This window comes from Panthera pardus, unplaced genomic scaffold, assembly GCF_024362965.1.
Source record: "Panthera pardus isolate Hobbes unplaced genomic scaffold, ASM2436296v1 HiC_scaffold_10, whole genome shotgun sequence".
Classification (NCBI taxonomy): Eukaryota; Metazoa; Chordata; class Mammalia; order Carnivora; family Felidae; genus Panthera; species Panthera pardus.
Window position 1 is genome coordinate 63219969 of NW_026526655.1, and position 13551 is coordinate 63233519.

Genomic DNA, 13551 nt, shown 5'->3' on the forward strand with positions numbered 1-13551 from the left:
AAAAGTGGTCTTTTTTTTCCTCCTGTACCTCTGATTTCCATTTGGAATCTTTGCTGGCCTTTTCAAAATAGGGCAACTTTGCAGTTTGAAAGGCTGTTGAGAAGGTTGGGCGGTCACACCTCAGAGATCTCCTGCCAGTGGTACCTGGTGGCTTATCAGAGCTCTCTGTGGGTGGTGCTTGTGAATATGTGAACTCAGGTATCTTCTCTTCTTTCAGATGTTCTGCAATGAGAAATTTTTTTCTGGAAGGTTGAACAAGGGAGTAAATGTAGGGCATACCACTTCTGGTTCAGTTTATCAGAATCATATCTGTTTTTTGAGATCCAAACTTTTGGGAATGGATAGATTCTAGTTTTATCTCTGGTTGCTCAGCAGTGGTTTTTTTTGTTTTGTTTTGTTTTGTTTTGTTTTTTAAGAATTCCACGTGGGTTACTGAAATATGTTATAACTTTGACACAATTTAAATATGCAGTAGTTGGAAAATGTATGGCATAAAATATATTTAGCTTAAACCTTGTTCATATTTCAACTTACAGGAAGAGAAATTCTCACCGCCAACAGGGTGGAAAGTGTTGAAAGTTTGACTTTTGATTGGATTTCAAAGAATCTTTATTGGACAGATGCTTCTTACAGGAGTATCAGTGTCATGAGGTTAGCTGATAAATCGAGACGTGCAATAATCCAGAATTTAAATAACCCACGATCAATTGTAGTTCATCCTATTGCTGGGTAAGTGTGTTCATGTTTCCTGAAAAGCTTGAAACTGTATGTCTTTTAAAGTTATTGAAAAGTGATGCCACATTTATTTGGCAAGCTCAGCAAATATAAGATTGAACTACATAAATTGAAATCACCTTAAATTTTATCCCTGTAGCATAAGTTTAAGTAATCATTTCATCTCCTTGAAATCACTTTCTCCTTAGTTTCAGCTTTCCCAGTCTTCACTGAAGTGTGTTTTTTTTCCACAGTTGAAGAGGACCAACAATGTGATACAGATTCAGTAGAAAAGGATTGAATGTGCAGTGGAATTATCAGGAAAGGATCAAATTCTTTCCCCGCTTTAATGTATTGATACAAAGCGTGGCAAAACTTGCTTAATCATTCAGTAGTTTTCAGAATAAAAAGTCTTTCAGACCACAGACTAAGTTTCATGTTTAACCATTCCGTGATTGGTGGTGTCAGACAAGAAAAGACAGAACAGTTTATACTATTCCTTTTAGGTTCTTACCTTTCTTATTTAAATCTGGTTAATAGCGAATATGTTTGTTTGGAACAAGTCTGAGCTTGGTAGCTGTATTTGAGTGGAGTTTAAAGAGAAAAAAGAAAGTGAGTGGTAAGTCACTAAAACCTGATTTCTGGAGGACACAGAGTAAGCACTTGACATAATCTTGTCTAATTCAAAAGCTGGTTTGTGAGGCAGGAAGATATAATACCTGATAAACAACAGTTAGTACTCAAATTTCAGACCTATCTGACTACAAAGCCTTTGTATCTAAAGAACTCTGTATGATGCCTCAGAGTGGTTATTTTGTATTTAAATTTCTTCCTGTGAAATAATGTAAGAAACATTTAAAAACTGGTGATATTATTAATAATACATTTTATTGCCCTGTAAAGAGTTGATTTCCTAATGAACTTATCTTAAACTAAATCTTAGCCATTTGGTTTTGAAGAGCTGTTAAATTCCTTTCCTACTGACTCCTTCATTTAAATAATATGAAGTCACATTTCAGAAAATTATGTTTTGGAAAGACTAATTTTAAGGGTCACATGAGAGAGAAAAGTTTTGTTTGTTTGTTTGTTTGTTTTTTACCCCTAGATTTTTCTTTTTGTCACTCCTCAGAATAAAAGTTTACCTTGGATAGAGAGTGAGAGTTGGTTTGGGTGCATTCTTCAACCGAGATGAAATGCTTTCCTTGTGGAAGATGACTAAAGAGCTATCTAGTGTGACCTAGATGTTTAATCCAGAGAGGAAAGAGAGATTAAAATCTGTATTCTTGCTCATAGTATATTATTTCATTTCAACAACTTGGGAGTATTTAAAGTAACCCAGGGGTGCCTGGCTGGCTCAGTCAGTGGAGGGTGTGACTCTTGATCTAGGGGTTGTAGTTTCGAGCTCCATGTTGGGTTTAGAGATTACTTAAAAAATAAAATCTTAAAATGTAACCTGAATTATGTCTTTTTAAAGAATCTACTTGGTGACAATAGTTTCATGTCCCAAGTCTAGCACATTGGTTCTCTGCTCTGGATGCCCATTTTAATGCCATTGTATTTATGACTTTAGTTATATATTGCTAACTGAATTTTTAATTAAGAGATCGATAGTACACTAAACTTGCCTATTAAACAGATTTTATTTTTTCTGCATAAGCCCAAGAACATATACAGAAAATGAAATTGTAACATGTCTCTGGAAAATCTGAGTCATGTAGTTTGTTCCAGTGTTAACATTTTTGATTTATTACCTCTTTTTCTAGGTATATATTCTTCACTGATTGGTTCCGTCCTGCTAAAATTATGAGAGCATGGAGTGATGGATCTAACCTTTTGCCTATAGTAAACACTACTCTTGGATGGCCCAATGGGTTGGCCATTGACTGGGGGTAAGTAGGAATCATTGTGAATTATTAAGTTCCCTCTTAGTGTGGACCACATGAAGCAGTATGATGGAGTGAGGAAACTGGTACTACTTGCACTCAGATATTTTTACATCATTGGCACTGGGAGAAGGACATAGTATGATACAAGGACACAAAGAACACATAGTTAGCCAACTTCTGCTGGGATGAAAACTAATGCACTCATGAACATTCTGAGGATATTGATAGAGGGAGCAGAATGATAGGACCTTGTGGGAGGTCCGTACAGAGGAGGCAAGACGGAAATCACATTAGAAGTAGGATAGGGGATTTGATGAAGTCCAGGTGATGCGTAATTTTCATAGGGAGCATCTTGTGGGTAGGAAATCTTTAGTTTCAATTAATTAACAAATGTGTATTTGCATATATATACTCTGGGAGAATTTTGAAGTATAAGATAGAGTTCTCAGGAAATTGATGATCTAGGAACATAGGAAAAGATAACGGGGTAAAAAAGCTTACAGAGATTAATGCCAAAGTAGTCTATAGAAGAGACAAAAGGAAGAAATATATGTAGTCTTTTAAACATAGATTACTACCAATATTTTGTTAACTTATGGACTTAACCAGGAGAAAAATAAAATACCTAACTGGAAGATAACATTAAAAAATTTTTAAGACAATTAAAAATTGCTTTGTTAGAACGTATGGTGGGGGGCATAAGTAAGGTGATGAAAAAGAATGAAATCATGCCATTTTCAAAAACTATCACATTTTTAGTGAGTATAATCTAATCTTTAAAACTTTGTTTAATAAATGTTTCAACTGAACATACCATTTATGATTGTCCTCCGTGGAAAGGGTGCATTACTAGTTTCTGGATAACAGATAACTAAGTATTTTATCATTTTAGTGCTTTACGGTTGTACTGGGTAGATGCCTTTTTTGATAAAATTGAGCACAGCACCTTTGATGGCTTAGACAGAAGAAACCTGGGCCATATACAGCAGATGACACATCCATTTGGACTTACTGTCTTTGGAGGTATGCTTTGAAGCAATAAAAGTGTGTGGTTTTTTTTGTACTTTGCAAATTGTTAACAGTAGACTCATCCTCATTTGGCAATCTCACAACTCCAGAAAAGTTGGTTACTTTAGAATACAAAAAATGAGAATGGTGCTATTATGTGTAGACAAAACATTTGTTTTTTTTTAACTGACCATTTTCACTTTGTGAATTTTTTGTTTTAGACGCTTTTAGATAATAATTGACAATTTATACAGGTATAGCATTTTGTAGATTACATGTATTATAAACTCCCCAAGTACTCTATGATATAAATATCCCCCAAAGAAATAAACTACTGATTTCATCACTTTTAAGAATAAAACACTAGGAGTGTTTGTGGTGCCTTGCATTTTGTTATTCTTTGTAAAAACCTTCTTAGAATCCATGTGGGAAAGCTACTACACACGTTTATCAACTGCATAGGCACTGAATGACTCTGAAACTTTTTAGACACATATTGGGTAACTGATATCATTGTTGTTATATAGAAATTAGTATATGTCTTGTGAAAAAGAGCTAGACGTAGTTGTTTTTTCATGAACCTTTCCGATAATTTAATGCTGCTAGTAAAGATTGCTTGGGGGTGTGAAATTCTGGGAAACACAGCAGCAATGATCACAATGTTTCAGTTTTCCTTGTCCTGGCTCCCCCCTTGAGTGGAGTTGTGGTATTGAGTTGAGTGTAGCCTGGCATTGTGAAACAGGTGGTTTATTTAGTCTTGAACACAAGGTTTCTGCAAATGATTGTATAGCTTGTGCATTGTACAAAATTGCCAGGCCAAGAGGATGAAGAGAGACTCAAATCTAACCTGGTTCTGTTTGACAAACCATAATTAGTCCAGTTAGTGCCGTTTTGTGATCCACGAAAGGCCCTGGACCATATGTACTTGTGTACTTGGATGGAACATCCTACTCTGGATAATTAGCAAGGTGCTTTAACAGGCTAGATACTGACTGTAAATCATAAAGACTTTCTCCCATGCATATAGTGTGGAATGAATAGGTAGTAAATATATTGCATGTTCCATCCTGCTGTCTATCTGTGGAGGAGTGCATGGCATTTAAAAATATTTTAAAAATGCTCTTGAGAGAGTAAGTTTTTATGATGAGATGAGTCAATTCTACATACTCACCCCTTTCTATTTATGCCTTTCCACTTACTCACGCCCTTTTCACTAATGATGTCAGACAGCCATTTGATGTCACATAGGAACATTGTAAGAATGTTAAATTTTTCCTGCTCCTTGGGGGAATGTTTTGGGATTGAATAAAAAGGCACTTTCAATACCTTTTGGTTTCATCAGTATGAAAAAAATTTTAGTGCATACTCACAAAAGCAGCACCATGTTCCCCAAATAATAATAATAATAATAGTAATAGTAATAATAATGATGATAATAATAATAATAGGTTTCTCCCAACACTGCCCTTCATTGTGAATTTCTTATAGAAAATTATTTTTTTTTAAGTTTATTTTGAGAGAGAGGGGGAAGAGAGAGAGAATCCCAAGCAGGCTCTGCACGTCAGTACAGAGCCTGATGTGGGACTCAAACCCACAAACTGGGAAATCATGACCTGAGCTGAAACCAAGAGTTGACTGAGCCACCCACAGGCCCCTGGAAAATTCTTTGATTGCACAACACCATAGAAATTATCCTTCTTTTTATGGAAAGACTAGATATGCTTGGCTATCTGTGCACCACACAGGAGTGAAAGGTTTATGGAACTTCTTATCTATTTAAGTATAGTAAGATACCTTCATGAGTGGTGGAATTGAGATTGTCAGTCAGTCTAGATAAGGTTTAGTAACTCCAGTGACTGATTAGTCATTGATTAGGCCACAGATAAGGGAAATTGGTCTAATGATAAAATTTGTGGCATTTTTGGCATTTTTTGGTTAGCTGGGAATTTTAAAGTATTGTTAAAAAGAAAAATCCACTGATTCTATTCAAAATGTGTGTGTTTACTTTCTTGCTCTGGTAGCATAAAGGGAACATGACTAACTATTTTGAACTTCATGGAATATTACTACAGTTGGAGAGGTAGGCACACTTCTGTGGATAATTTGATTGATCCCCAGAGCTACAAAATTAGTGTCATCAATTAAGACATGGGATATATACAAGGGTTGATCTGGAAGGGAGCTTAGAGATGTAGTTATTTCCTTAATTTTACTAAAAAAGAACCCTCATCCAGTTAAGTACTTGCCTATAAGCACTGAGAAGTTTAGTGCGTTAGGTGGGATAAGAACTCGGTCATATGAGACACATCTAATGCTCTACTGAATAATCCAATTTTTTATTTTTACCTATGGAAGTCCAAACCTAATTGCTATTAAATACCATCACAATACTCCATACATGCCTGCCTGAACCAGAACTCTGGTATCATTAAATATGTAGCCTTCTAAGGAGCCATTTCTAGAGAGTAATAAGTCACAGAAAATGATCGCAGAAATATATTACAGATATTTGTGGGAGAATCTTCTCACATTTGCAAGAAGCGTTACAAGTCTATTGCATTTTCCAAAGTGAGCTGTGATGATAATACTAATCACTGGTATTTCTTCTTAGACTATGTGTTTTTTACCGACTGGAGACTGGGTGCCATCGTTCGAGTGAGGAAAATGGATGGTGGAGACATGAGAGTTATCCGAAGTGGCATCACTAATATAATGCATGTGAAATCATATGATGCCAACACTCAGACTGGTGAGGTTGCCAAGTTCTTTTACATGGTTGTATTTTGTTTAATATGGTGGCTCCTTTACTTTTTAGTATGTATGATTTAATATAGCTCCTGATTGTTATATATTCCTGCTACCCAGATAGTTAAATAGTGTAAGACTTAACAATCTCTGTTCAACTTTGTTAATCCTAAAGATATTGTCAGGAAAAACACATTTTAGGACGTTTTCTGTGTTTAAACTGAATGTTCCACTTGGCATGTTGATTTCTAAGAAGCAGCTACTTTTTAGTGTTGGGTATGAACACTGTTCTTTCCCATTTGTTTTCCTTCACCACTAACCCTGTGATCAACCCAGTGGAAATGTACATAACTCACTGTCTCCCTCATTGCTTTTGCAGGTTCTAACTACTGTAACCGACCCACACATCCAAACGGTGACTGCAGCCACTTCTGCTTCCCAGTGCCAAATTTCCAGCGGGTGTGTGGTTGTCCGTATGGAATGAATTTGACTTCTAATCACTTGACATGCCAGGAAGACCCATCCCATGAACCACCCCTGGAGCAGTGTGGTGCCCTTTCCTTTCCATGTAGCAACGGCAGATGTGTGCCCAGTCACTACCGCTGTGATGGAGTAGATGACTGTCATGATAACAGCGATGAGCACCTATGTGGCAAATTTAGTAAGTAGCTTATACATAGGAGATACTCAGTGACGAATAGAACAGAGAGGTGGACCTTTTTTTTCTTTTTTTTCTTTTTTATGGTTGGGTTATCTCTGTGGGGGAAAATATCTTCTAGAAGTTCGGATTTTTTAATATGTACCCCCAAGGCTTTAGGAAGCTAGATAGTAAATATCATTCATAGATCATGCTATAGTTGATTTCTACCATTGATTTGGGCTATCTTCAGCAACATTTTGTTTTTATCTGACATTGGATGTTTGGACCAATGCAGTCATTACAAGCTCCTCCAAAAGTCAAGTCAGAATAAATAGATTATAACCTTTAGTATCTGAAAGAATATATTTCATAATCGGTACTTGTAATAATTGCGTTTGAAAATTTCAAGTGGTATATTTCCTTTCCCCCACTTTGGAGTACAATAGGGGTGAACTGATGGTCTTAATGTTTACATTCTTCTTTCCATGGTAATCTGGTGTATAAAGTCGGGGGCCTAATGAATGCTATTGTAGAAAACAAAAGCATTCCATTAAAATTTAAAAAAAGAATCATTGAAATCTAAGAACTCTCTATCAAGGTGAGATCAATAATAATGATAACCTGTCTTTTTGGAGAGAAAGAAGACTGCCAGATTTGAAAATAAAAGTGCCCACTTGTCTGAAATTTCTAAAATTTTCTTCTTGTTTTAAATGTACAAATTTTTACCTGAATATTTTATCAATTTGTGTTTTTCCAATGACACCTTTTCAAGGTTTCTTTAGACTAAGTGTGAAATTGAGATTAGACGAAGTGTAGCTGAGAAGTACGGGATGGGTGTCAGGTCACACCAACTAGAGATTGAATCTTAGGGAGATTCCTAAATCTCTCAAAGCCTCAGTTTCCTCATCTGTAAAGTGCAGATAATTATACATACCACACAGTATACTTGTGAAGATTAAGAGAGAAAAAGTATGTATAAAACACTTAGAAAAATGCCTGGCTTATGACAATTGCTAAATAAATGTCAGCCAATGGTGATGATAAGAATGACGTGCACGTCTCTCTTTATTTTGTATATATGCTCCCATTGAAGAACCGGGCTTTTACAAGGTAAGAACTCACTTAATAGGGCTGTAAAAGAAAATGTCTTTGTGACCAGTTTGTTTCCGTTGTAGATAATTCCTGTGCATCTTCAGCGTTCACCTGTAGCCACGGAGAGTGCATCCCTGCACACTGGAAGTGTGACAAGCAGAATGACTGTGTGGATGGCAGTGATGAGCAGAACTGTCCGTCCCAGGCACCCACTTCCTGCCCTGCATCCTTATTCACCTGTGATAATAATCTGTGTATCCCAAGGAGCTGGCTCTGTGACACAGATAATGATTGTGCAGATGGATCTGATGAGAAGAATTGCGGTAAGTTTTGCGCAGACTTCTCTTGGTTGGTCAGCCTAATGAATAGATTTGAACAATTAGTAGGCCTTGCACATTTTCCTCTGAGGCTCACACAATTTTTGTTGGATTGTAATCATTATTCCATCTGTCAATCCCTGTATCAATAGGCTATCAGAGTAAAGAGTAAAGATGCTTAGAGTCCTCTGGTCACTGAGTTTTATGGATGCAGAAAAAGGACTGTGTCTAACATCCAGACACAAGTGGGAAACAATTCCTCCAGTATATATCCACTATATGTATGTATGTATATATAGATAGATATAGATAGATATCTATATCTATCTATCTATATATCTATATATCACAAATTTGTTTTATTCTAAATCATATAAGACATTTGGCTATTGGTTTTTCTTTTTGTTTCATACAGGCAAAAAGGGAATAAAGCGCAGAAGCACAGAAAATTTAAATTTCATTGGTGCTGTCTGCCTGCTTTTCATCTTGCTGTTCTGATTTCATTTAGGTTGTTGTTTGTTTTTGTGTCTACAATAGTAGTTGAAGGTGGATGGAGTTCCCTGGACCAAGGTCTAGTCTTGGTTACATGACTAGGCAAGTCACTTCCCTCTGTAGCAGATGGGTTTTCAGACCTCTTCTAGCTTTCACATTCTGTGCATCTATATTTAATATAGTTTCATATTGTGGATGGGACAGCCAGCACATCTGACTCTAAGGGTATGTCTCTTTAGCAAGGTAGGACCCTGGCTTCTAGAAACGTTCTGCTTAGAGTTTGGACTAAATCCAGTCATGATCTGTCTATATACTGTTGCGGCATGTGGGTCAGGCTGACCATGGTGCCCAGTTGGGCTCCGTTGCTTAGCTTTGGTGGAGAGTCATAGACCCAATTGTATTCATGAGGTATAGTCCAGTCCAAGCCCATGATGCTCACTTTGGTAAGCGTAATGTATTTTTCAAGGTTTAATCACAGAATCTGACTCTGACCTATAATCTTCTTATTCCTCTTCCCTCAAACTGTCCTGGCTTTGAGTACTCTTCTGGGCTGACTTTGGCTATATGGCTGATGTGAAGGAATTTTGAACACATGTACAAATGAGATAACTTGTGTATCTCCTTAGCATTTTGCAGCTTCGGTCCGGTACACACTGAACAAGAAATAAACTGTTACTTGGTTTTGTTTTTGAATGACGTTAGAATTTACAGAGACATGCCTACCTAGTCAGTTTCGTTGTCCTGATCATCGATGTATTGACCTATCTTTTGTCTGTGATGGGGACAAGGACTGTGTTGATGGATCTGATGAAAATGGTTGTGGTAAGTGGATTGCTTTATTTTTATTCATGACATTTAAAAATGTGTAGTCATTTTTTCCTTGAGCTAATTTCGAATGCTTTTTTTTTTCATTCTTAGTAATTAATTGCACTGCTTCCCAATTCAAATGTGCCAGTGAGGGTCGATGTATTAGCAACATATATCGTTGTGATGGTGTTTTTGACTGCAATGACCACTCTGATGAGGTAGACTGTTGTAAGTACCATATTCCTACATGTTTTAGGCCAAGGAATCATTTCATATTATCACAGGTTTTTTCTAATTCGCATACACTGGAGAGAAGACAGCTTAAATTACAAACTATTATCAAAGAGTATTGAATATACAGTATTGAATATACAGTAGAGTTGACTAGGTATTTCCAAATAATAACTTAAATTTGTGAATCAAGTGGTTTTACAAATGGGCACTTACCAGTCTCTTAAGTAGGTTCCATGCTTCTTAGATATTTTTGTTCTCACTATGAATATTTCCTAGGACATCCCAAATTCGTGGGTTTCAAATTTTTGAGGCTTGCTATATATAATGATATATCTTAATTGTTTCTTTTAAATTTCAGTAGATCGGTCAAATCATGGTATAGATAGGGTGTGGAGTAGTATTTGATATTGACTCGAATTCTTTTGTAGCTATTTTTTGCTGAATATCTACTAAGATGTTATGTGTGGTCTTTGTTCTTAGAGTAGGGTAAGAGAAATTATATAACATAAGAAATAATTGAAGCAAGGTACATATTAATGAAGGCCTTAGAAATGATACAGATAAAATTCAATTGGGTTCATGGAAAAGAAATTCCTTCTAGTCATAGGATTCAAGGAGAACTTCATAAAATATAAATCTGATGGATTTATAATCTCCATGGGCTAGAGACCTATAGTGGACATGATTTTTTATTGCTCACTAATTATGTCAAATGGATTTAAGTTGATCACTTGTTAGAATAATGGTGTTTTAGACCATGAAAAGCAGGTGTTTATCAATTTTCCTCCCCATTCAGAAAATAAGTTTTTAAACCTATGTATAAAAAGAAAAGTTAAATAAAATGCTTAATACTTTATAGATGTATACAACACCCAGAAATTCATAGTCACTGGTGTTCCTGTTTTCTGTTGAAAACATGGAATTCTTCTGTGATGATTTGTGGTTAAACTACCAATTGCCACTGACTTGTGGTTGCCTTACAAGGTCCCTGGGAGGAAACTTGGGTTTACCCCTGTGATATACGGAAGCAACTCTCATCTTTCAATGAATAGTGGAAACTTAGCAAAGAATTAAGGACTTACTGTCACCCTTTGTTTACTTATCGTGTGCTGGTTTCATTGGATGTAGTTCATTTGAGGGAAAATTAATAACATCCAAATACTTGATATTAAACTGATCAATTCAAAGTAACAAATTAATGGCAATTTGAATTCTATTGAAGTGAACTGGTGATTATTTAATAAAGAAGAAGATGAATTTTATTATTAACCTGTAGTTGAACGAACGTCAAAAACACATGAAACGATTTTCTTTTGACTCAGGGACAAATCGGACTCGTAGAAAAATTTTTGTGCACTGCAATGTCTGAGAACCCTATATCGTTCTAGATTTTAATATTAAATTTGTTATAGTCATTATCAGAAACCCACCATTGATCCAAAATCATTTCTTCTTAATCTAGGAATTATATAAAAAGGATTATGAATTACCTTCATAAGCTCATCTCTCCCATGCATTTATCTTAGCAACTAGGCCTCCTGGGATGTGCCACCCAGATGAATTTCAGTGCCAAGCAGATGGTGTCTGCATCCCGAAGAGCTGGGAGTGTGATGGGCACCCAGACTGCATCTTTGGATCTGATGAGCATCACGGCTGTGCCGCCAAGACCTGCCCTTCAACTCACTTCCTGTGTGATAATGGAAACTGCATCTACAGAGATTGGCTCTGTGATGGGGACAATGACTGCAGGGATATGAGTGATGAGAAGGACTGCCCTACTCAGGCCTTTCACTGTCCCAGTTGGCAATGGCAGTGCCCTGGCCATAGCATCTGTGTGAATCTGAGTGCAGTGTGTGATGGCATCTCTGACTGCCCCAATGGGACAGATGAATCCCCACTTTGCAGTAAGTTTCCTGACCACAGTTTAATGGCCATAAATTCATTCTGAGCAGTGGCCTTCTGTGCATCACCATTGTCAGAGTCCCCATGCAGCTTTAAGGAAGGGATTTCAGTTCCTCTATGAATTCAAATCTGTGTAGGGATAAGCATCATGGACTTCAAATAAATCACCACTGGATGATATTTCTCATTAAATCCTTTGCACTTGGTTCTGTGTTTTTACTTCTTTTTTAGAAAAATGGGACTAAATGAGGCCATTAGATTGTCAAATTAATTTTTGTTTTGGATTGTGGTCCTAAGTTTTTCTAACTTTAATATTTTCTAATTTCAATCAGAACTTGCCACAAAGCAAATGAAGTCCGGGGATTTGTGTTTGCTGTGATTAAAATCCTGTGATTGGCATGTAATCCTAATTGCTGTCCTTTCTTTCTTTCCTCTTTAATCAATGCTCACTCTCAGATGAACCCCAGCCAGGTATGATTGCAAAATATTTTAGATTCTTATGATATTATATGGATTGTGTTTGTGCTGAAAATATTCTAGTAATTTTGACTTACTTCCCTCTCTGGAGCATGTTTCCTGTCATGTCTCTTAAAAATAAGTTAGAGTACACATGGAAATAGAGGCATTTGCATACCAGCCATGTGAACCAACTTTGGGTGGCTTCAGGCATTGCTGCTGTGGCCCTGAAAGGAAGGAGTGATGGCATGTTGGTGGATCTGTGCCCTCTAATGTTCTTATTTCCTTTCCCTTTCCATTTATTCCCTTTCATAGACCTTCCAGCCTTGCTCTTGAATGTCTCATCTTTCATTTCTGTATAGGTAGAAGAATGTCAGAAAGCAAGCAGGAAGTAATTTAGGTCTCTTTTCATGCTTTCTCAATGACAGTTGTGTTTTTTGATGTTGACAGTATTTCCCTAAGTTTCTCTCATTGCACTAAATGGAATTATAATAGAAGTGGTAGTGAAAAAAAGTGGTTTAAGTACAGTGATTGTGGAGGAGAGTAAATCCTTAAGGAAATTAGAGCAGATACTGACTAGCCTGTGGAGCTCATCCAAGTGAATAGCTGCTCTTAGCTCTTACCCAGGTATTACAATGAAGGTGGCATGAGACCGTATGATAAATATTACAACAGGGTGGGACAAAAAAAAGCAAAGATTCCTGACTTTTTTTCCTTTGTGATTTCTCTTTCTTTATTCTAGACCAGGACAGCTGCTCAGATTCCAATGGTGGTTGTACTCACCAATGTGTTCAGGGGCCCTATGGAGCTCAATGCGTGTGCCCATCAGGATACCTGCTTGCCAATGACTCTAAGACCTGTGAAGACATCTATGAATGTGATGTCCCAGGCTTTTGTAGCCAACATTGTTACAATATGAGAGGTTCTTTCCGGTGCTGGTGTGATAAAGAATACACGTTAGACACTAACGGAAGGACTTGCAAAGTTACAGGTAATAACTGAACTTGAAAGTGAACTACCTCCAGCCAGAATAACAGCACACTCCAGAGTTTAAGATCAAATGTTGCATGCAGGCATTTGACAGTGTTGGAGTTGAATCCTGGATGGGTTTATTGTGCGGATTAAATAAGTTAATAATGGTAAAGGTCTTGGGATATTTTGGAAAATAGAGAGTAAAATATAAATAGGTAGATGATTTTTATATTATTTAAAGTATCAGTGGCTTTTATATTATTTAAAAATTATTTCTATATCATAT

The 13551-nt window shown here is 36.6% G+C and overlaps 1 protein-coding gene across 3 annotated transcripts in view; it reads left to right on the forward strand.

Annotated features, from left to right (window-relative positions):
* LRP2 (LDL receptor related protein 2) overlaps positions 1-13551 on the forward strand; it is a 199207-nt gene that overhangs the window by 90058 nt on the left and 95598 nt on the right. For 2 of the 3 annotated variants that reach the window (XM_019458730.2, XM_019458737.2), the window contains exons 17-27: positions 537-729; positions 2478-2603; positions 3493-3623; positions 6220-6357; positions 6733-7014; positions 8169-8408; positions 9597-9716; positions 9813-9929; positions 11462-11839; positions 12294-12308; positions 13036-13284. In XM_019458730.2, the coding sequence (XP_019314275.2) occupies positions 537-729; positions 2478-2603; positions 3493-3623; positions 6220-6357; positions 6733-7014; positions 8169-8408; positions 9597-9716; positions 9813-9929; positions 11462-11839; positions 12294-12308; positions 13036-13284 (1989 nt within the window). The remainder of the gene's footprint in view (positions 1-536; positions 730-2477; positions 2604-3492; positions 3624-6219; positions 6358-6732; positions 7015-8168; positions 8409-9596; positions 9717-9812; positions 9930-11461; positions 11840-12293; positions 12309-13035; positions 13285-13551) is intronic. The other variant, XM_019458747.2, reaches the window with a different exon arrangement.